General features: G+C 46.4%; 1 protein-coding gene across 3 annotated transcripts in view; it reads right to left on the bottom strand.

Annotated features, from left to right (window-relative positions):
• CYTH1 (cytohesin 1) overlaps positions 1–23,625 on the bottom strand; it is a 58,409-nt gene that overhangs the window by 30,288 nt on the left and 4,496 nt on the right. Inside the window, exon 1 of one of the 3 annotated variants that reach the window (XM_088661499.1) lies at positions 12,508–12,892. The exons of 1 other annotated variant lie outside the window; for it this stretch is intronic. In XM_088661499.1, the coding sequence (XP_088517625.1) occupies positions 12,508–12,586 (79 nt within the window). In that variant the 5' untranslated portion in view covers positions 12,587–12,892. Of the gene's footprint in view, positions 1–5,256; positions 5,632–12,507; positions 12,893–23,625 lie in introns of those variants that run through there. One more of the 3 variants, XM_035104206.3, reaches the window with a different exon arrangement.

The raw sequence follows: 23,625 nt of genomic DNA, 5'->3' as shown, positions 1-23,625 counted from the left end.
TTGTAATCTTCTTTCAAGATCAAATCAATATTATTTTGATGTGTTGTTGCAGGGCCCATAGGCTGGTGCCTACTCTGCCTAGTTGGCAATCTGGCACTACTCTCCACCCTCAAAGATCAAATGGAAATTGCCAAGGGTCTCAGTGAACCACTTAATGATTTTTCTGTCTGTTGTAACAATTGCGATGCACTGTGCTAGATGCTGTATGATTTTTAACTGCATTTCTATTGCTTCTTTTATTTCTTATATTGCATTTTATTGTATCACAACTTGAATGCCATAATCAACGTATTTAATGTGGGCATGCTGCAGTTAAACCTGTAGCAAGTGATATGTACAGCTCTACATTATTTCCCCTGTTTACCCCCTGCCTCCCCTTCTCTTGTATCCTCTCTCTCTCTCTCTCTTTTATTTTAGGATCCTTGAGACAAAGACTTGTCTTCTTGTACTCTGTAAACCACCACATACACTGATGTGTTTATAAGGCAAACAAACATGCAACAGAAATTCCATGCTCTCCCCTCATCCACACAAAGTCAAGTGAGGGTAGGGAACTCTCCTGCCCCAAGGAAGTGAAACTATAGAACAAAACTCATGAATGCCAAGTGTCCAATCCCAGGTGACCTCGTGTGTACTAAAGGCAGTGGCTGAGGTTATGGGAAATTCCAGATACCATCAGTTTCCTGCATGTGTGCACAAGAAATTTAACCCTTAGGATTACTCTCCCTGTTACATCATCAGGTGCCTGCAGGGTGGTAGAAGCTTGACTTGACACCCTTTGTCTCTCTCCCTGCTCTTACTCTGGTCCCTCATAATAAATTATTGCCTTGACACCATAAGACTCAGTGGAGCCAAGGCAGTTAAACTCATATCACAGACTGGGAGCAAGGATAAGATGGCACCCCACAAGTTATCCTGTACATTTCCAGCAGCTTTCCCCACTCAGATGTTGGCTGGGGCTGATGGGAGTTCTGGTCCAAATGATCTGGATGGCACCAGGTTGGGGAAGCTAATTTAAGGCCACAAGAGCCAGTAATCCTCTGAATAACAAGAAGCAAGGCAAGGCAGTCAATTAATGACTTCTCCACAAACTCAAGATCTATCCCTTACAACAGCAGAGCTTGTGAGGGTGAGAGAACTGCACACCACAAGGCATGGAGACAAGCCCTTTCTATAGTGCACCACCCAGTAAGTATGTTTGCTCCAGATGTTCTCCTCAAGGCAGGTTCCTTCAATGAGTGCTCCATTTCTGGGTACCATTACTGGAAAGCTGAAGAGAGGTTCACTTCCTAGCAAGGCTTAAGCAGACATTAAGATGAAGGCTGCAAATGGCACACATATTGTGGGAACATATCCATGCAGTGGGATGTTCTGCAGCCTGCCATTTTAAGTTGCATAGTAAATTTGCTCGCAAGGAAGCAGCAACCCTGGCTACAGAAGGCAAGGGTGTTTTACTAACAATTCCTGTGTGGCTCCTTGCAGATAATGGGCTTGGCACCAAAAGCAACACAGCATGTTCTGAGGAGGAGGGACAACTTGTTCCAAAACCGAAACAGGGTGTTGCACACACACCCTTATGCACACAAAAAAACCCATAGTAGGCACCACAGGGAATCCATGTGCCACATTTGCCGCCTGGCTGCAAGTGTTTTGGCAACTGGTTCATGGTAAGCGGCTGCGAGATTCCACCCACAGAAATCCTATCATGGCAGAGATGGATCTATATCCTTCTCCCTGTAAAATAAAAAAATTCCTTCAGTAGCACCTTAAAGACCAACTAAGTTTTTATTTTGGTATGAGCTTTCGGGTGCGTGCACACTTCTTCAGACACACTTCTCCCTGTAATCACAGATGCTACTCAGCACCAGCTTCATGACATGATGGCCACACTGTCCCAACATTACACTTGGGCTCCTTGCTAACAGAGATAAAGGATTATGTTCAACTAAGTCAACTACTCAGAGTAAACCCTTTAAAATTAACAAACCTACGTTAGTCATGCCCATTAACTGTAACTGGTCTACTCTGAGAAGGGCTAGCATTGAATACCACTCATGCAACATCTGGGCAAGAATTGTAGCTTGCCAGGTGGAATGATTCCCCCTTCTCCTCCCCCCCCCCGTGTGTGCTGTTCCAGGGGTTTTGTCGCTCCCCTGAGCCAATTTCGGGGGGGGGGGCAAGGGGGCAGGAAAGGAAGGAAATCCCAATTGCTCAAGCAGAAGTTATTGTGTAGGGCTTCTGCTGATGGGGCTCATTAAATGAATCCCACTCAAAGGCTCCACAAGCAAGTAACACCATATTCTCAGGCAATAAGATTACATCCTCTGTGGGAAGTATAAAACAGTGGCAGCATATAAAGTCATCAGATGTTTCACATTCTGAGTGGCACTAAGCAGCCCCACAAATCACACATGGACAGGTAACCTTGCAGCTCAACAAATGTGCCAGATCTGTAGGCTTCAGGTGAGCTTCTGCAATGCCAAGGACTAAACAGTGCTGGCAGCATCACTGTAAAAACTCCAACAAAGAGAACTGATGGGATTCATAATCACCAAAAAAATGTACTTATAGAGGCATTAGATGCAAAGAGTTCTTTAAACCAATGCTCAAGGTAAACTTGCATGGGTCTTGAAAGCAAAAAGTCAGCATTTAATAAGGGCCAGGGGCTTGGAAAGTGCAAGTTAGGATCTTTGCTGCAGATTGTGAAACAGACTCTGTGACCAGTAAAAGACCCATTATAAGAAAGGCCTTTTCTTACTGGACTATAATTTGCATTGTGGTTGTTGTTTTAAGGGTGAATGAAATGTAGAAAACTAGTCATTCCTAAGTGCCTTGATTCAGTAGAACCACAAATCTCAATGGATATTGGGCAAATCCTCAATTCTCACTCTGCACTGCAGAGGAGACAAAAGCGCTGCTGCTGTTAATGCAAGAGACACTGTCGCAAAGTTTGGGACCACTGCCTTTCACCCATCATTGAGTGCACACTGGTCTCTTGGTCACGTCAGTTTCAGGCAGCGTGGGAAGAGTGTGCATGACCACGTAAATGCACCCCAAGAGGAAAGAGGAGTCCTAAAGTGCCATGCTACACGGAGAGCAGCTATCAAGGTGCAAACTAAGCCAGAAGTGAGGCAGGCTCCACACTGCAGGCAGAGACCCTTTGCCATCAGTAAGCTGGCCAGCAAAGGAGGAAATGCATGTTATTGTTCAAGACTGATTGATTTGCACTTCTAGAGCCCACACCCACACCAAATAAGTGGCCCACTCTTTAAGAAACCAAAAAAGCTCTATTTCATGAAAAATTCCATGCTCTGCTGGAAGAGCCCTTATCTGATGATGTAAAAATCCAGACTGAATTACCCAAGGGGGAAAGTTTTGGATAGGAGAGAAGCCGCAAGACTAAGTTGGAAGAACACTGATACTGTTGCAATAAAAACAAGGGAGCAAATCCAGTCCCACGCTAGGACTGGGCTTGCATGGGCTCAGAGTTATGTTGAGCTCCAAGCTTAACATAGAAACTATTTCCCAGGGCTCATGGTCACTCTAAGGCAGGCATGGCCAAACTTGGCCCTCCAGCTGTTTTGGGGACTACAACTCTCATCATCCCTAGCATACAGGACCAGTGGTCAGGGATGATTGGAATTGTAGTCCCAAAACAGCTGGAGGGCCAAGTCTGGCCATGCCTGCTCTAAGAGTTCACCAGTTGACCAGGAAAACATTATAACTGACTGGACAATTGACCACTTCATTAAGACATGGGAAGATGCCTTCTATCAAGCAGGACCATTGGTCTACCTAGCTTAGAAGTATTTACAGTGACTGGGTTTCTCCAGGGTTTCAAACAAGAGTCTCTCCAGGTCTCACCTGGAGATTTCCTGGCCGTGCTTGTAGTACAGTACTTGTTTATTTTTAAAGCTTTGGTGGATTTCATTCTCAAAGTTGAGGATCTTTTAAAAACACACTTGATAATTACAGTATTTGACAATACAGGCAACTCCCCATTTGTGTGGGGGTTGTGTTCCAGGTCATTGTGCGCATCAGTGGTGTTGCGTAACCTCATTCCACCCCCTTCTGGGGCCAAAAGCAGTGCATGTGTCAGCTGTTGTGCATCAATCAGACACACACAAAATGGTGGCCATCTGTATCTGATTGGTCTATTGAACGTGTGTGTGTGTGTGTGTGTGTGTGTGTGTGTGAATGACTGGTCAACATGTTCAGTCCTCTCTCCAAACACATTTCCCACTCATCTGGATCCACATGTGGCTCAGGGACAGCCCCATTAATCACTCTCACTCTCAAGGTGGTTCCCAGAGAAAGTAGAGAAGCCCTGCCCAAAGTGCGGAGGAAGCAGCCTGTTGCCTCATTAAATCCACATGCTCTTCTCCCAGCAGCCTCCCTGGTGCCCAAGGGCAGAAGCAGACCTGAAAAGGGCAGGAGAGGTATTTTGGGAGAGATGCATGCCGGAGCATGCCGCTCAGGGCGCTGCCAACAGAAACTCCTGCTTTTCAAGTACAGCGAGACTGGGCCTCTCCCGGCTGAGAGCAGGAATAGGGCACTTCACACACACAAAAAACACCCTCAAATCTCTAGGCCACAGCAGTGGCCCTACAGGAGTAAGCCTACCTGGCATGGCTTACTGTAACTGCTTGCCCCATATTCCAGTGCAATCCCCCCCGCCCCCCAGGGCACTGGGCAGCATATTTTCATGGGATGTGCTTCTAGTGAGCCAGGAGCTCAAAGCACCCTTCAACTCTCACTAGTATTATCAGAACCAGGGCTTCTTTTAGCTGAACTCGCCAGAACTCAATTCTGGCACCTCTCAGGTGGGGGCGATTGCCATTCCAAGAGAATGAGGGAGGTGTGAGTTCCGGCACTCATTTTTCTAGAAAAATAGCACTGATCAGAACACTAGTCAGTTACCGGTATCACCGCAACATGGAAGGCCACGTTCTGAAGTACTCACCCCATGTTTATGTATTTATTAAATTTATATTCCAGACTCACTCCCACAGGAGCACACAGTGAGAGATAAAACAATGAAAACTTGTTTAAAAACAATTCCAATACAGATGCCGGCTGGGAAAGATCTAAAATTTAAAAGGTTTAATGAAAGAGGAAGGTGCGTACTTCTGTACAACACCCAACTTGACCATGGCTCCCCACAAATGAAGCCCTTAGTGGTCACCACCTGCTACAAAACTCACCCAACCACCCAAAGAGGGAGCCCAGGAGTTCCCCACCCTGCACCGCTCTCACCGTTCTCCATCCTGAGCACCATGTTGCCAGCAGCAGAGAGATGTTGCAGACCACTATCTCCGTCCGTTCCACAGTTACGTGCTGCTCGGCTGGGTAGACACCTGAGTCTGACTTGCTGTCTGGCTGCGGCTTCCTGGAATGAGTCAGGTCTTGTCCCAGCCAATGGGTGGCCTTTGCCTTGGAGGATAGGCGTCATTACAGTCCTGGCCTGGCAGTAACCGAGATAACCAGCAACGCCCTGTTCCTGTGGTGATCCTTCAGCCTCCATAGGGCTGTTAACCCCCTCATGCTCTGGAAGCAAAGAGGAAACTACAACTTGATGGATGTAAACACTAGCTGGCATGATCTGTGCAGGGTGGGATAACAGAAAGAACCCCTCCCAAGCCTGCAGCAAAGGGTGGGGAATCACAAAGTATTACGCACATTTGAGTGCAGAGCCAGTGTAGTCCACTGAGTCAAGACTAGGGCTGAGAAAAGACTGGCTGAAATTTCTGTGCAGCCCCTTGAAGCTTGCTGGGCAGAGGAGAGGAGAACCACAAAGTGTGCCACCTTGAAAAAGTGGGTTATTAATGCAGTGAAGAAAAGCATGTTATAAATGCTTTTAGTCTACTAGGAGAACTGTTATTAGACCATCCACAGGCCCAGTCATTCCTGAAAACAGCTTTTGAATCATCCTCAGGTCATGTTACAATTTTTTAGCACCCCTTACTTTTGGAATTTGAAACTTTAAAAATTCAACATGCCCCAGCATGGTAACTATTCTTCATTTGTGGCATGTGGTGTTTTGAGTGACATTTACTCACAACAGGGGCTCCCAAACTGAAGTCCATAAGCTTCGTTCAGGGAGTCTGCACTGTGTCTGGATTTGTGGCTGAGGATGGAAGGCAGCAAATTCATCACATAAAATATTCCTACAGATTTTAAATTGTATTTTTACTGCTTCTTTTATTTTTACGTTGCGTTCTATTGTATTACACTTTGAAGTCTTCAAAATGCTGTAAAATACAATATATAATGAAAGGAGCAATAAAAATACAATTAAAAACCATGCAGCACCCAGCATAGCACATATATGTTCTTTTCAAACAAAAGCAGAAAAGCATTACAGACAATTGCGAGGATAAGAACATTACTGGGAATGAACATGTGACATGACGGAATCTAGCAGAGCACGTTACAATTGCAACAACAGGTAGAAAAATCTTGAAGCGGTCCACCAAGACCCTCTACCATTTTCAAGTGGTCTTGAAAATGCCATTCCTGCCATTCAAAGCCAAGCCAAAGTAAAGGGCAGCTAATTCCATCCAGTTTAGGCTTCACTGGCATTCATAGGTCTGTTGGAGACATTTGCACACACTTTTGTGAGCACTTTATGTGTAAAATTCACACTGTTGTGTAAAATACGCACTTTTTCAATGCTTTTCAGTACACACACCCCAAGGAAGCATGTATTTGCATGCACACTTTTTCACCACCGAAAATGCACTTGGAGAAGTGTGTTAACAGAACAGTACAGATAAGAGTTGGCCATGTGCTGCCCTCTGCTGATAATAAAAAGGCATTGGCCCAAGCGGGGGTCACATTTGTCTTTTAACCCATCAAGCCAGTAGAGGACTGCAGAGAGAACTCCTTCCTGAAAACAAACTCATGAACCATTACAAATAATCTCTCTGCTACCACCTCTACCCCAGACTGCAAAAAGCAATTACACATATTTATGGTCCAGTAACTATATGACTGCAGCTTGCTCCTTGCACTCTAGGGCTTCTGCAAGCTGTGTCTGAGCACATATGTGAATCACTGTAAAATCACCCTGCAATTTTTGCTGGGCAAGTCCCAGATTTTACATTTTAAAAGAAAGCATCATACCCAGACAGCTGCCCCAAGGCAGACAGGAGGGCACCCAGACTAAGCGAATAGGTGGGAAAGCCTTGGCTCAATAGAGTGCCAATTAGTAAGTCAAGCAAATGCAGAGATTCCTAAAATACAATAACACATTTTCTCCCTGTGGGCCTTAGAAAGGAGGGACATGGTGATGCTCCAAGTCTTCTCCATCATTATTCTTCACATTCCCAATCTGCCCCAAAACTTCATCCAGTTCACTCCACACAACGGAGCTGGCTGGAACGAAGCTTTGTAAGACACACCTCCCCAAACTCGGTGGCAAACCAGAAGTGGTCAAACTGTGGCTGAGGAAATCATACACAGCTCAGCTGCAGAGCCATTCAAAAAGTTGCTCCCAGACAGTTCAAGAATCGAATCAGAAGTTAATGAATAAACCTTCTGGTTCCCTGGGAAGAGTGATCAACTGTTAAACCACCACTCTGAGGACTGTAGCTCTGTAAGGGGAATATTGGCCCTCTTAACAACTCTCAGCACCCTCAACTAGCTACAGTTCCCAGGATTCTTGGGAGAAGCCACAACTGTATAAAGTGGTATGATCCTGCTTTAAATGTATGATGCAGTTGGGGACCTCATCTGTATGCCTAGAGGAGGGGTGGGGTATTTCAGTCCACAGTGGAGGGGGACAAATGCGGTTTTCTGGGCCGCTTTACCCATTCCTCAGGCTTCTCCTCAGACCACACCTGTCACTGGCCACACTCTGCAGCAGTGGTTCCCTATTTATATCCCACACAGGATATGGGGCATCTTGGTGGCCCACTTACTGACTTTCCTGCCTGCTGTAGCAATTGTATTTCTATTGCTTCTTTTATTTCTTACAAGTTGTATTTTACTGCATTTCAAAGAATTCAAATTGCAATGCAATAAAAACACAATATTATAATAAAAGGAGCAATAAAAAAGCTGTTAAAAATCAATAGGAGTATTTAACGTGATGGACTTGCCAGCTGCCGTCTTCAACTGCAAATCCACAGAAATGCTGCAGACCACTTGGGATGAAGCTCACGGACCACCAGCGATTCAAAGGTCACAGTTTGGGACCCCTGCTCTAAATCAGCCTGGAGCGATTTTGCCTGACTGGAAGCTGTCCTCTGCTGTGGTAATACTAGCATGGGCAAGAGGTACCTGTGCATAGAAACCTCCGGCTTTAGCACGGTTTCTCATGCAAAGGGAAAATTCGCACCCACAGCCCTACCCAGCTTTGCCTCTGGAGGTGCCAACATCTTCCTGTCTACTACCAGTATGCAGCCTGCCCCTGAGGGAATGTGGCATTTGAGCTGAAAGACCTGGTCTAGCTAGGGAGAGAGGGTACAATGGTTTTTGTAAAGCTGTTCCTAGATTAAGAAACTTTGGAGTGCTCCTCTAGTTTAAATAGCTTCTGACAAGATCCGGCTGTCAACAAACTTTTGCCTGTCTCCTCCAAGTTGCCAGGCACAAATGGGTTCAAGAAGTTCCTGCTCTCAGCTGCTACTGCGACCACATCCTGTTTTCCTAATGACAGTTGCCTCTCATTGCTGCATCGGATACAGTAAGGCTTCAGTGCTGCCAGGAAAGGGACTCCATTTCGAAGTCTGCCAGGCCCATTACTTTTGCAGAAGTACAACCAAATCCTCACATTTAAGAGGCAGACACACACCCAGGGCCCATCGCCCCACTCCTCTTTGCTCACAGCTGAGGCATAACAACAGCCCCAGCCATGCTTTGCCTGGAGCCACCTGGCTGTGCAGAGTACAGGCCTCGTTTCCATGGACACCATCTGGCTTCCGTTTCCTCCTCCCAGCTCCTGCCAAGGCAGAATCCCCTTCTGTTTGACTGTTGGGGATGGAGCTAGCAGCCATATGGGAAACGGCTCTCCCCAACGTCTGAAGAGGTGGAGGGAACAACACAACCAGCCCCTTGGGTTCCCCCTCACATACTTCATGACAAACTGCAGCTGTGCCCTGTTTGTAAGCCACTGGGCGATGGCAGAATTCCTCTCCCAGTTTGGCAAGAGCTTGCAGGCTGCCAGCCATTACTCTGCAGTATCTAGCCTACTGCCAGGCTGCATGGTAGAAATTCAGACAGCTGTTGATATTTTGGTCCTACAAAAGAATGCCTAAGAAGAATGGACATGATGCCCATCCAGAATAAACATGATGCCCATCCAGACAATGCTAGACTGCAGCTCCCATCATTCCTGACCACTGCCATGTTGCCTGGGTCTGGTGGAAGTTGCAGGTAGGCATCATCTGGAACAGTACTAGACAGAAGCTAGATTGGGATTTACTAGTAGGTCTAAGTGACATGCAGTAGACTACCAAGGATTTTTGACACTGTGTTTTTGAACTTCCCAACCCCAAAAAGTTAGGCTGCTAATGAATTAATGCAAAGTATGGTTTCTATATATGTGAACAAGTCAATGAAAGATTATTCTTCGTTTTTTATCCTAAAACTCCAGGGTCAGCTTACAATTGCTGTTTGTTCGGTTTTACAATGCAATTAAAATAACAACCTTTGCCAATGAAAACAACTTGCATTCCTGTTTGGAGATAGCTGCAATTGTAGCAGGGTGTTGGTAGGAAAAAGGTTTTCTATGTTGCCAGGCTTTTCCTTTGACCACTACAGGGGCAAGCAGTCCTCATCAACAACTGAAACTCATAATGAAATAAAAAGCAAATCTGCCACCTAAGCGGGTGGTATTCTTGCCTTCATGGAATATTCAAACATATATGACAATGGTCAAATAAATAGGCAATCAACTACCAGTGTACCAACCCTATGTTAGACTGAGCAAGGAAACAGCAAAACTAGATTTGTTGACCCAAGAAATAACAAGGACTGGGGTGATGGGAAGGGTCTGAAACAGTCCTATTCCCTGGCTAGGTTTTATGCAGAATCCATCCATGTATTCACACTGCCTTTCATAAATACTAGGGGGCAGAAACTTGTTCTCTTTTTTTAAAAAGGGAAAATCAGGTTCTGAAAATTGTTGGAAAGACACCTAAGTTGTCCTTTACAGCTGCAGGTCCCTAGACTGAACTCACAAGAACTACTCACTGGGTCCAAGTACTGGACTCGTCTACAACACAACTTTCAATACCAGAATGTAAGGCCTGTAGCAGAACCTGGGGCTGAGCCAATGAACCGGAGAACTAAATGTTACAGGCTTCAGTGCTAAGGCTGCTATATTCTCTCTGTACCTGAACAAACAGTCTCATACTGTGAAATGGCTTTAATCCTGGATCACTCTATCTGGCCTGCCAGCCTCCCCGCCAACCCAAAACCACAAACCCTCATCAGACAAATCAGTCCCCTCCACCCATCCTGTTGTCACACAGCAAGGAAGAAGAGACAGAAAACAAACCCGTCTCATCAAGTGCCCGTACATACTAAGCTTGCTAGTTTTTCCTTAGTAGAGGCTCTGTGCAACAGGCAGACATTCATTCCACAGGTGAAATGTTGCCCACTGTCAGTTTTCCATACTGGTGGAAACTGTAGTTTGTTTAACAGTTGCATGACTGTTGCATTCAGTATGCAGGTCTAGGCACACATTCCCTCCCTCAAACCCCCTTCCAGGGTTACCAGATTTTGTTGCTGGCTCTGTACTATAAGCTGCCTGAGTCAGGTTCTTTCTCCAGTAAGGCAGTTCATAGGGTGTTTTATTTTAAATGTGAAAACAGGGTTGAGAATGGAATTGGCCTTAGGCCTCAGCCGCCGCCTTTGTATAACACAGTCCTTTCCATTCATCATATTCCACAAGGCAGACACCAAACTGGCAGCCCGAAGTTTGTGACCCATTACAGGTGATGCAGTGGTTAGAGCTGGGAGACTAGGGTTCAAATCTCAACTCAGCTATGAAGTTTGCTGGATGACCTTGGGTCAGTTACAGTCTGTCCTACCTCACAGGGTTATTGTAAGGATAAAATAGAGAGGGGGAAATGAACCACGTAAACCACCTTGAGCTCCTTGGAGGAAGGGTGGGATATAAATGCAACATCATCAACAACTACGACAAATATAGCATATGCTCTTCCTCTAGTGAGGTCAAAAAGAGGTCACAGCCACAACCCCATTGCTAGGCATCAGCAAAATAATGATCTGCTCTCACACACTTTTGAAAAGCTACTTTCAGATAATAATTTCAAAAAATCTTCACAAGAATATGTGGAAAACACACACACCACAACATGTATGAAGTTAGCACACTTGACTCTTTCAGAAAATGTGCAGACACTGGGAGAACATCCCCATCACTAGAGCATGGGGCTCTTAAATTCAGGGTTGTGGGTTCAAACCCCATGTTGGGCAAAATATTTATTTTATTTATTAAATCTGTATACCACCCTTCATCTGTAGATCTCAGGATGGTTTACAACTTAAAAATACAAGATAAAAAACACAAAATACTGTACATAATAGAAGATGACGACACTAAAACCCTCCTCCCTCACCTCTTCCCACAAACACATTAAAAAGGGTATACTCAGCCAAAGGCCTGGTTGAAGAAGAACGTTTTTGCCTGGCGTCTACAGGTGCATAATGAAGGCACCAGGCAAACTTCCCTAGGGAGAGCATTCCACAAACGGGGAGCCACTACAGAAAAGGCCCGTTCTCATGTTGCAACCCCCCGGACCACTTGCAGGGCCTCAGAGGATGATCTCAGGGTCCGGGTAGGTTCACATGGAGAGAGCCAGTCCTTGAGGTATTGCATTTCAGGGGGCTGGACTAGATGATCCTCGTTGTCCCTTCCAGCTCTACAAATCCTATGATTCTATGACTAGCAGAGCAGGTTGCCCGCGAAATGGACTGGAGCTTGTATCCACTTTGAATCTGAGCATGTGAGGAAACAGATTGCCAAGGGGATCAAAACACAGAACTGGGTTCAGCCTTATTGTAACCAAACACAAGGCTGTGAACCAATTGCCACCTCTTCCTTCCACCTGTACAACAGAGGTTAGACTGGTTCCTGAGCCAAGGAATCAGCAGGATGGATTCTCCCAAGCTCCTCATTCCAAAGCATTTCGGTCACCTGTGTACAGTATTTATGAACTCCAGCGGATAAGGTTACATTTACATCGGTGCACCAAATCTCAGCAAGAGGAAAGCAACATCATAGCTAAAGGCAGTGAAGCTGTGCCCCTTGCGTCTTTCAAAAGCAACCTTCGCTTAGAGGGACACCAGTGCAATATGTCTGTTGTGGCTTCTCTTGCAAGGGACAGGGCATAGCAGAGGACGACTACGGTAATCCTGGCTCCACCACAGACAATACACAAACTGCACACACCCCAACTTCCGGCACCTCATTTCTCCCAGCATCAGCACAAGGCACTCCTGGACATAGAGAGGAGAGGCAAAATATAAAGCACCTACCTGGCTTGGTGGCTACCAAGGTGGAGGGGAAGAGGAAGGCTTGGAAACTGGAGGCACAGAGCTCACCGACAGTGCCCATGATGATGCCCTCGATGCAATGCCCTCTCAAGACTGGGCAGGGGTTGCTGCCCTTGGGCAGGTGAGAAAGGCCTAGCAGGTCGGAGCCAGACGCTGGAACCTCTGGGTGCCCACTTTCTCAGCACCAAATGGCTTCCCAAGCAGCAGCCTCCACTTCCCCCTCTTCCAGACAGTGCAGGGGGCGGGGGGGGGGGGGGAGACACGGCAGGAGAGGGATCCCCAGTCCGGCTGGAGCAGAAGGAGCAGCAGAGACTCCCATGCACAGAGCCCAGCCAATCCCAGCTCCCTGCCAGGAAACTATTACTGTTCCGAGCCGCTGAGCTGTTCAGCTGACGAAAGACGCACAAAGCCACTTAGAGGGCAATTCAGTTTGGGAACTTTTTCCAAGGTGCCCCCCCCAGCTCCTCCCCGGCCACTCCTCCCAGCTGCCCAGGAGAGGTTTGGGCAAGGGGTATTTTTAGGTCGGTTTTATCCGGCTGCATTATTACAGCTTTAAGCATCTTGTGAGCTAGTGGTTGCTATGCAACGGCCAGCGCATAAAAGGAAGGTGCACGGAAATGTAACGCATGCAGGTGCCAAAGACGCATGTGTGCATAGATGTGCATGGGAAGTGCAAGGAAGCAGCAGGGTAAGAGTTGCAGAGTAAGGAGTCGGCGCGATTCCCAGCCCTCTAGAAAAAGGAGCGTCGGGAGCAGCACCATGTGGATCTTGCTGGTAGGTTGCAGTTCAAGACCACTTCTCTAGGCGTAAGACCCTTTTCTCAGAAGCATGTTCCACCTGAGCAGGAAGGCACTGGCCAGTTGGATCCCAATTACAAAGGTTTCAAAAGCAAAACAGGCTGTGACTGGTTGCTGCTGTGAGGCCCTGGCAACTGCTGGTGAATTCTCAGCTGTTCTCTTAAAAGGTTTTTAGCCCCCATGAGAACAGAAAGGTCGGCCTCACAAACTTGGACAAGACAGACAGTGACTGGCTATTTCCCTTTTGACAGGGCTACTGGCTGTCTTTTACTTTGCTGGGGATCATGACAAGCCTGATTTACACATCTGTCCCCAAAGCAGCACATTAGCCCCTTCTACATGCTTTTAAAAAGTCTGTTTCTATAACACAGTATGAAGCCATAATTTTACCAAACAAGCTTTGGCAATGTATTAAAAGTAATGCATAAAATCCAAACCATGTCTGCTGTCTGCGCAAGGGAGTACAAACAATGTTTAATGTGTCACAGAATTGACACAGCATTATGCTTTCCACAAAACTATTTTTGTCTTAAAAGAGATTGTGTTTTGTCCTGCGTTTGGTGGCTATGGTGAGACACAAAAAGCTGCAGAGAGGTCCATCCTTTTTGTGCTTCTGCAAATAAACTCAGTTTGAACTCTTCTTCCTTGCATCTCTTATTACACAGTCTCAGAGAAAACTTGACTGGCACAAGCCTCAAGTTCAAACACATTCCAGTCCACCTTGAACTTCTAATCCAATCTAATCAGCTGCACACAGGGCAACAGAAGTCTCACTGGCAAAGGTGGTGCTATTGCTGCTTCTCCGAGGATGTGCAAAGCAATCTCAGATTAGCACTCTTGTCGAGAACTGGGAGCCCTACCTGAAACATGCAGAGCAGGTAAGATACATGACTCTGTTTCTGGAAGACACAGGGAAACCTGAGATGGCCAGAGTTTAAGAGGAAAGATTGGCAGGAGTGTGGCGAACCTGACTAATGGGGAATCCATAAACGGCCAGTTAGGTGATAGGTCTGCAAATTTCTTCTGTCAGAAATCATGGAGAAAGAAAAAGACAGTCCAGCAAACATGATTCATTACATCCTTGTGTTTTTTCTTCTGATTCCACAACTGGCTCCCCTCTGTCTCAAGAGGCTCGTAAGGAGCCACGTTCTTCAATGGGGCCAGAATCCCTGCAGCACCAAGCTGAACAGCAGCTGAAATAGGGCACAACGGGAACTGGCAAGCTTATCTCCACAAGCACAGGTGCACATCCCAGCTGTGGCAGCAAGAAAGTGCACAGGTGCTAGCGTTGTCTGCCAAATGCTTCAAGAGCAAGCTTACATTAGACAGCTAACAGTATGGGTCCCCTGTCTTAAAAAGGCAAGCACACAAAAGCTTCCATGTTCATCTGATACGTTTCCACTAAAACCCAACATCACTATTCTTTTCCTGGGTCTCCTATTCACTTGGAATTGCTGGTCTAAAAATCTTCTTCTTCTTTGGCGATCACTTGTAGCCAAGTAAGATTGTCTTCCATGAACACGGTCTTAACAATGAGTTCGTAAGTGACTGTGGAGGCCAATTCTGGATTCACACATCTTTCCACAGTGGGGACATAGGTTTCCAGGTGGGAGACAACAGATGGAAACAATGGTTTCCTCTCCCACTACAGGTGTTAATTTACTTAACAACACTAAGATTATCAATTACGGCTGCTGCAAATTTAATATCTAAATGAATTATCACAGACTGCATTATATTACCATTTGATTTCAAATTTATGTTTCCTGCCTTTAAACTCACAAGTGAATATACTCAACCACCAAGGATCGTACTCCAAGCATCTGATGAAGCCCATAAAAACGTATCTTAACAAAATTTGTTAGCCTGTAAGGTGTAGCGAAAAGGGAAAGAATGCCCTCCCCCAATTAGTCTTTAAGGTGCCAGAAGACTCCTGTTTGTTTTTTAATATATTAGCTTGTTGCATCTATCCCTCTGGAAGCTCTCCCCAGTACTGTACTGCTGGAAACACACGACTCTAGCTTTCTCATCTATGGCAAGTTCAACATAATGTTCCTTCTGTCAGCTGAATGCTAGACTGCTGGAAAGTGAAAGTTTACGGAAATCCCATTTCATAATAGTTTGATAAGCTTTAGGATCTATTAGCAAAGGAACAAACCAAACCAAGTAATTCCCTTAGCCTGTGGCTCCAATTCTATTGCCTCTTACCCACAGTAAAGCAAAGCAAAACAATTGGCCCACAAACTAAGAGGGTTCAGGACCCTGACAATCAAAACCCAAAGTAAAATATGTGTGATTTTTTTTACACACACAGAGGCAACTCCCCGTTTGTGAAAAAATGAACCATAGTTTCTGAGAAAAGACATCTTTCCACTACAGCAAGCAGCAGAGATAGAGAAGACGGAGATGCTCAGGAGAAGTATAAGCCAGATCAATCAACAGAAGAGGCAGAATCTGAGAAGAGGATACCCATGAAAGGCTGGCACTTCCCTTGGCAGTCTCCAGAAAAGCTCATCCCCATCCCATAGTTTTCAAAATGTTGTATGTTTTAAACTTTCCAGCTTTGCTATGATAGCATCCCCCATCTACTTTAGAGCACCCCCAAGAGACCAAACTGGCTTTTCACCTTTACGACCAACTACTTTTCTTTATAGCTGGGAAGTCCCCTGTGAACCCATTTGCAGATCGCATCAGCAAATAATGGCTTTGTCACCCAACAAGTACTCTGGAGAGCTGCAACAGGCCCTGAAGCTCTGTGCCATTCTCAGTTTGTGTTCCACAAAACTTCATTCTGATAGCATAAGTGCCTAAGACAATCATAACACCATGAAGATTTTATACCGTCTAGTAATAAGTTGCTTGACAGAAGCAGATCAATCCCGAGGTTCTCTGCATTCAAGGTATTAACTATTGATATTTTTATTAGGTTTTTAATGGTGCTTTGAAATATATGGCTTATTGAACTGTGTTGCATTTACCTTATGCTCCAGACCAGGCCCTCCCTACACACTGTCACATAGTGCATCCTGGGGAGGTCACTATGGTTTGACATCACCTCTGGAAGCACACTCCATTGCCTTTCGAGACAGACAGATGCAAACAACAACAACAGCACTCCTGGGCTCCCTTGGGGAGGAAGAATCAAGATACAAACCTAATAAAATAAACACTGCAGGGTGGCATCCGCTCCTGAGATTTGCCCAGTAGATGGCACTTCAAAGAAAGGGCTGTATCAGCGTTGCAAAAGGCTCTTTAACAAGGCTGAGCCCTCCATTCATGAGGTACTAGTTCTCACACTGTATTCAGTGCCTGAGACTCAGAAGGGGAACTAAAGGAGTCCCATAATGACTTCTGCCCCAAATGAGTAGGCAGGGAGAAGAAGAACTCTTTTCAGACAAGCCCTACATACAAAAAGAAGAGCAGGCCACTCTAGTTAATGAAACGCTTGTACATCAGATATTGATCCATTGCTGCTTCAGTCTCTGAACTGGCACACAACTAGGCAATGACAAGACTTTGGGGCAAGCGCTGTGCCCCCAGAACTGAATCCAAAGTCAGGTGGAAGGACAATGGGAATTTTTATCCCACAGGAGGACAGAAAAGCCATCCTATTACTGTATGGTCCTGGTAAGTGAAAAGAGAAGCGTGGGGACGGCAAACAGTTAATGTTTCTGGTTTTGGCAGATTGAAGCTAGCAAGCAAAGCTGTTACGCTGGAGCATTTATTGCAAGCCAGCCAAATGAGTAGAGCGATGCCTCCAGGGAAAGAGTCCTCTCTGCCCCAAATAAGGCTCCTGTTCCTTGAACAGCTGCATGCCAAGGTCCGTAAAGTCCATTATAGGGTAGCAGAGACCAGGGGCACCGCTTGGGGAACTGAATTTAGTGCTGTGCCCCAGATCCCCTTTCCTCGGCCTCCTTTTTAAATTAAAAAAAGCAAACTTTGCTTACTGTGCAGCTAAGTGCAGTGCTAGCAACCAACAGCCTTGCCATCTTAATTTACCCAGAGGCACACTGTGCATTTATGCAAATCTGCATCATGATCTGTTTCCCAGGTTCTTTAAGTACCAAGCGATGCCCCTGGCAGTGAAAGAAGCAGCTCTGTATGCTGAGCTTCTCCTCGATATGCAGCTGATTAAAGAATCGGGACAGTAGCCTTATTTGGGTCAGGACCCATTGGGGGATATGAACTTTTAGCATCCTATGCCATACAATGGGTAAACTAGGTGGAAAACCTTCCAGAAAGGACCAGTGCTAACCTATACTCTCCCCTCCCCAGGCCCAACTTAGCAAGATGGCGCAGAAGAATGCCATGGCCATCGATGTTGAAAGCCACTAAGAGCTGCAAAAGAACCAACAGGGACGCACTCACGCACTCACAAGCCATTCCCTTATGGAAGCAATCCACTGGGGAAACAGAGGCTGTTCTGTCCCAAACCCATGTTTGAAGACAGGTTGAAATGGATCCAAATAATCAGCATTGCCCACGGCCATGCTGAGTTGGGAAGCCATCCCATGTTCTAATAATTGACTAAAAAAATCAAAGAGACCGTGTGATGTAGTGGTTAGTGTGTTGGACTAGGATCTGGAAGACTAGGGTTCAAATCCCCATTAAACCATGAAGCTCACTGGGTGACCATGGGCCAGTTTGTTTTAACCTCACGTGATTATTGAGAAGATAAAACAGAAAGTAGAACTACGTATGCCACCTTGGGCTCCTTGGAGGAAAGGAGGGGAATATAAACATGATAAATAAATATAAATGAAATGATATATCAGGGATTGGAGGATAGTTCAAGATTTGTAGATCTGACATTCATTCATTTAACAGAGATTTCACTGCTGCCTCCAAGGATATAGGAACCACGTCATCATTCAGTAAGGCATCCAGCCCATATAGCATGCCCTCAGTGACCAGTACATTTGATAAGATGCTGGACCTCACTACTCCCAGGTGTTGTGGAAGGTACGCCACTCAACAAGCAGGACTCTGCACAAGCACTCCTCCTGAGACTACAGGAGACATTTGAGGAAATGAGAGCCCATCTCAACAACTAGAATTTGCATTTGAAACCTGTTCCATATTTTTGTGTGTGCACATCAGTCGCCCTCCCAGCAACCTTACAACCCTGGCCACTGTCATTTTACAGCTTGAGAACTGAGGCCCAGGCATTTGCTCCAAAAGCGTCCCACAGGTGAAGTGACCCACTCCCCATGTCCTGGACACAGGCTTCCAAAACGTGGCAGATACACAACATAGACTGGTTTGAGGCCAGTTGAAAAGCCGAAGGATTGCTGGGAGTGTGCTTTTTTAGGAAGTGCCGGCAAAGGTCTCCATACCCATTACTATTTTTTTTGTATACGGTCCTATACCCACAGGTCTCAGGGCTTCACAACATAGAATCACAATATAAAAACACAAAATACATAATAAAAACTAAAAACAAGAACCACCCAATAATTCTCATCCCTCAGCAGCACTCCTATATATTGTATAGTTCAAAGGCCCACTGGGAGGCTTGTGGAGCATCATTCTTGACATTTAAAACGAGAAAACTACACTGGGGTTAATCTCAGCAAACACACATTCCCAAAGCCACTTTCGGAGAGATAACCTGAATGTGGAGGTGAGGATAAGGGGCTTGCAAGAGAGAGAAAAGGCAGTGGGAGGGACGGGTGTGCAACCCCTCCCAGGCCTGCCGATACTGCAAATGCTCTTTTTCCACCTTGTGCACACACACTCCGCTCCCTAAACTCAGTTCCAGTTTTGGGGGTGGGGTGGGGGCATAATTAAAAGTGGGAGAAGCACCCACTGGGAAGCTCAATGCCTGCTGCTTGGAGCGTAAAAGCTGTCCTTAGTTCACACAAGGGGTAGATCAAGGTGGCCCAACATGCAGCCCTTGAAACAGCTTTTGGGCAGCCCTTGGCAACATTCAGGGCTTCTTAGTGCGGCTCGAATAGCCGGCTAAGTCAGTCATTGCTGCTGTGACGGGCATGCGGAAAGAAACTGCAAAGGCACTTCTTGTGTCTCCCCCAGCCTCTGCAAGGCCAAACAGGCCAGCCACCCCCCTCCTCCCCTCTAACTTTGCCCGGGATAGAAGCAACAACAAAATAATTATAGCAATGACACCGTATTAATGTGAGAGAGGTATTTCCCCCGCACTGGTATTAAGACAGCTGAATGCCTCCATGTATATTTTTTAAGGCTGCAGCCCTGCGCAGTCTGCTTTTATCTGGGAGTAAGTCTCAATGAAATTAACGACATTTGCTTGTGAATAGGCACACATTAGTCTTGCGCTGCATTTTGACCTGAGCAGGGCTTTATCCCAGGTCAGCTTGCACGGAGTCGAAACCCTGTCCTACAGATCGCAGCCTAGCAACCTGCCCTGATTCAACGCATACTTACTTGGGAGCTGGTCTCATAATGTTTAGGAGTGCTCACCCTTAACATGTATTAATTGTGTATATTAAATAGCATTGACCATATTGCAAATGCTTTAATTAACAATGTGGAAATTTAATTCAGGGTGCGGCCCCCCGGGTTCTGTGTTGAAGTACTCCTGTGGCCCACTTGGTCTAAGAGGTTGGACTGCCCTGGGTTAGGTCATTGGTGGACTTTTCCAGCTCTAGAGAGCAGCAGCCATGCATTTCGCCTGTGGCCTACAAGTACCTTGGTTCCTCAGCCAAAGACCTTCCAACCTCACTCCCTTCCCCATCAGCCAGTCATGTATGTCCTCCCAGCTCTTGCAGCAGCCCATCCCCCATTCCTCCTCAGCTCTTTTTACAGAAATCCTTTAATCCTGGTGGCCGGTAATCCTTTATGCAGTACGATTAGTGCCACAGCCAATCTGCTCCAGACTGGGACAGGAAGCTCAGGCACTCAGACCCACCTGCCTGGGGGAAATACACATACACACACAGAGAGAGAGACAGAAGCTAGGCAGTGACAAGCTAGAAAGCATAGACATTGCAAACGTGGGGTTTCTTTTTTCTGACCTGTCTGGACCTTTGCACAAGTCAAGTCTACCCAGGTCTAGGGGGCAAACAAGGGGGGATGTGCCCTGATCACACATAACAGTAGAGATTTTAGCAAATGCAGAAGTCATGTTTTGCAATGAGAATGCATTTCACATCGGCTTGCATTTGATTTTCCGATTTGCTTCATTTACTAAAATCTGGATCCCTGGAGGAAAACATCATTGGCAGGATGGGGTGGTGGAAGAAGGGAGAAAGGAAAGGTTTCTGGGGTACAGTTCAATGTGTGTGGTGGGGAGAAGGGGAGAACAGGGGCAGGGACACTCTAGGACCCCTGAAGAAGGGAAAGGCAGAACTGTAAAAATCCTTATCTCTAGGAAGACTCTCCTCGCAGCCTCCCCACCCAATGAACATTGTGGCTATTCAGCCTTTGGAATTCACTTTTTCTCCACACAAAAAACGAGAGTTGGAAACAAGTTCTTAAAAAAAATGAAAACAGATTCTCCTGCTTTTGTTTTGATGCTGTTTTAGTGAAGAAGCCTGGGCACCATCTTCATTTAGGAGTTTCATAGCCTTGAAATAAATGTTTGCATCTTTCCCAATACGTCAGCAGTACAACTCAGTGGGTGGATAGGAAGAACGGGAGCTTCCGAAAAGAGTGAGGAATACGCAAGGCTAGCAATACTGTCCTGAAATCACAGAAATAAGACCAAACATGGGAGGAAATAGGAGACTCCTGGGAAGGGATGGGAAGCCTGAAGCCACCCCAAACGAGCCCGTTATTTGGAACCTGCGTATTTCCCTTTGTCCATGTCTGGCCAAGCATCAGCTTGTCGAACGCAGGACAATGCCGTTTTGATCATTCGGGGCCTCTGCCGTGATGCGAACCAAGAGAGAAGCTGCACCCTCAGCAACATTCCACCAGCACCCCTGCCCCCCCCCCAGCATGAGAGCAAAGGACAGACACATCTGTTTCACTTCTAGAGCAAGTTCCGCAGTGAATGTGCTGACCAAGCAAACTAACTTTGTTCCAAAGCAGCTTGTATCTACAAAACCATCACTTCACTGAGCAATCACTTTCCATACAGATCTGAGTATCCAGAACTATCTTAACACAAATCACTGGCAACCACAAGTTTTGCATTGATTCATTTAAAAGCAAAAAATCAAGTTCCTATCCTTTCTGAGCATCAAACACCTTTGGGAAGTGTGTTAGTAGCTCCAGCAAGAACTTAAAGACAAGAGGTGAATGGAAAGACGCCTCCAGTCACGTGACCACAAGATCTGTGGGTACTTAACCCAGCTCCCTATCCACCTTCCTAAGAAACCTGTTTCCTTATTAACACTATGCATTCCCCTCCTGCCAGCCAGAAGCATTTAAATTCTGCAACAGCCACCCATCCCCCTCACACAACCAATCAGAATATACATGAATGCAAGTGAACTAGATGCAAGAGGCAGTCAAACCATGTGATAACTTTTTACCTGTACACCGCAGACAGCACACAGCGGTGGGGTTCCTGAGACTCAAGTACCCATGTCACCTTTTTTGGTGCTCCTGGTTCTACTTATACTATCCTCATTTGAGCCAAGCAGAATTCAAGGATCGCCAGCTGCAACATCACAAGCGAGCGCGCCTCCTCCCCAAAATCCCATGGTGTGTGCTGGGCATCTCTCTCACAAGAGGACCAATTCACCTCACTGTTCTCAGAGCAGATGCATTCTCAAAGCATTTTGCTTAATAAAAGCCAGAGAATAAACACGCTGATCTTCAGAGCTGCTTCCGATTAATCATAGGGCATCATGAAAACAATACCGCCCCTGCCCCCCACAGGTTAAAACCACAGGGGATTACTGGAAGTGCTCAGTGTTGGGATTCAGTGGGATAGCAGCCTCCAGCCGGGAGACTTGAGCACCACCTGCTGGCTCTAAAGCATCCATTTCAAGCTCCCTTGAGATCAACGAGCCTTTAAAAAGTAAGCTCTTTCAAAGCAAACCGGGCTCCAGAATACAAAGGAAAGTGTGCAGATGTATTTCCTTGTTGGCAAGGGCAACATACCTATGGCAACAAGGTTATAAGCACTGGGCAACCGCAAGCTGCCTGTCTTCCTACGCAGCTCCAAGGGAAATCCGTAGCGAGAGTGAAAATTTGAGAAACTATGGATGGAGCCCTGAGCCATTTGTAAAGGCTGCACAGCCACACCCCATTGCAGTCCTATTGCCCTACAGAGGTACTTCGACGTTAAACGACTAGCACACACTGAATGGGACACTTGCATCCCTGAATCTGCATTTTTGGTGGGCAGCTGCTATGTGTCAGGGGGACACACAACAGCTGCCCTAAAAGGATACAGGGTCCTGCAGCAATTGGATGAAACACGATACCATCTCATGCCCTGTTTGTGCGTCCAAGGCCTGGAGATTTTATTACCAAGCCAGCAGGCAAGGAAATGCCCACTGAATGCAAACCAACAAAAAGCAGGGTGCAAAAGGCTTGCATGCTTACATTCTGGCAAAGCAGGCAGCCTAGAGGGCGAAAGTCTGCACCGATAGAGCAAAACAGCCAAGCGCAGGAAACTAGGTGAAAAAAGACGACGAGGTGGAGCTTTAAAGGGTGTGTGTGTGTGTGCTGTGCACAGCTGGATGAACCCTGCAGTTGCCTAGCCCTTCCCTGGGCTATGAAAAACCTCCATGAACAGGGGAGAGAAGGGCAGCAAGGGCAAAGTAAGGTCAGTCATGGGCAAGGCAAGCCACACTGAAGGAAGGGCAAAACGGGAGGGAGGGATGAGTTGAGCTTGCGTGACACCCAAGAAGAGGAACAAAGAAGTGGAGCAACCACCCAACTAGGAGGAAAGATGTGCGACAGAGGATGTGGTGTTCACTGCATGAGTACACACACAGCTGCTTCTTTCTTTCTCTGTGTTGTCAAGTTGACATAAGTTAGGAGAGGGCAGAGGAATTTGTTAACTGTTTCAGAGCCTGGCTGTCTGCATTGGGCCATCAGAGTGGGAGGCACCTCTACAGAGGCCTCGTAAGCCCCAGCTCCCAGGACAGCCAAGCTATTTTCTGTTCAGCGCGTCCTGAAAGCTCGTGGATAGGATCAGTGAGAATGTTCAGTGAGAGCCCCGTAGATTCAGAGACGTCCCATGAAAGCTTTCTGGGGGGAATTCTTGTCATTACGCGAGTTGCATACATTTGCAAGGGTAGCCTCGCTTCCTTTTTGGCTGGAGCAACCAACTCCCATGCAAATATGGATAAATTTAGCTGCCCTGTAAACAAGCGGGCCAGCAGAGGAGAGCCAGCTGCTGATTTCAGAAGCGACTGTCCTACAA

Source organism: Zootoca vivipara, chromosome 2 (assembly GCF_965207765.1).
Source record: "Zootoca vivipara chromosome 2, rZooViv2.hap1.1, whole genome shotgun sequence".
NCBI classification, from domain to species: Eukaryota; Metazoa; Chordata; class Lepidosauria; order Squamata; family Lacertidae; genus Zootoca; species Zootoca vivipara.
The sequence above is the reverse complement of the archived record's forward strand: the minus strand, read 5'-3'. Positions and strand labels throughout refer to the sequence as shown.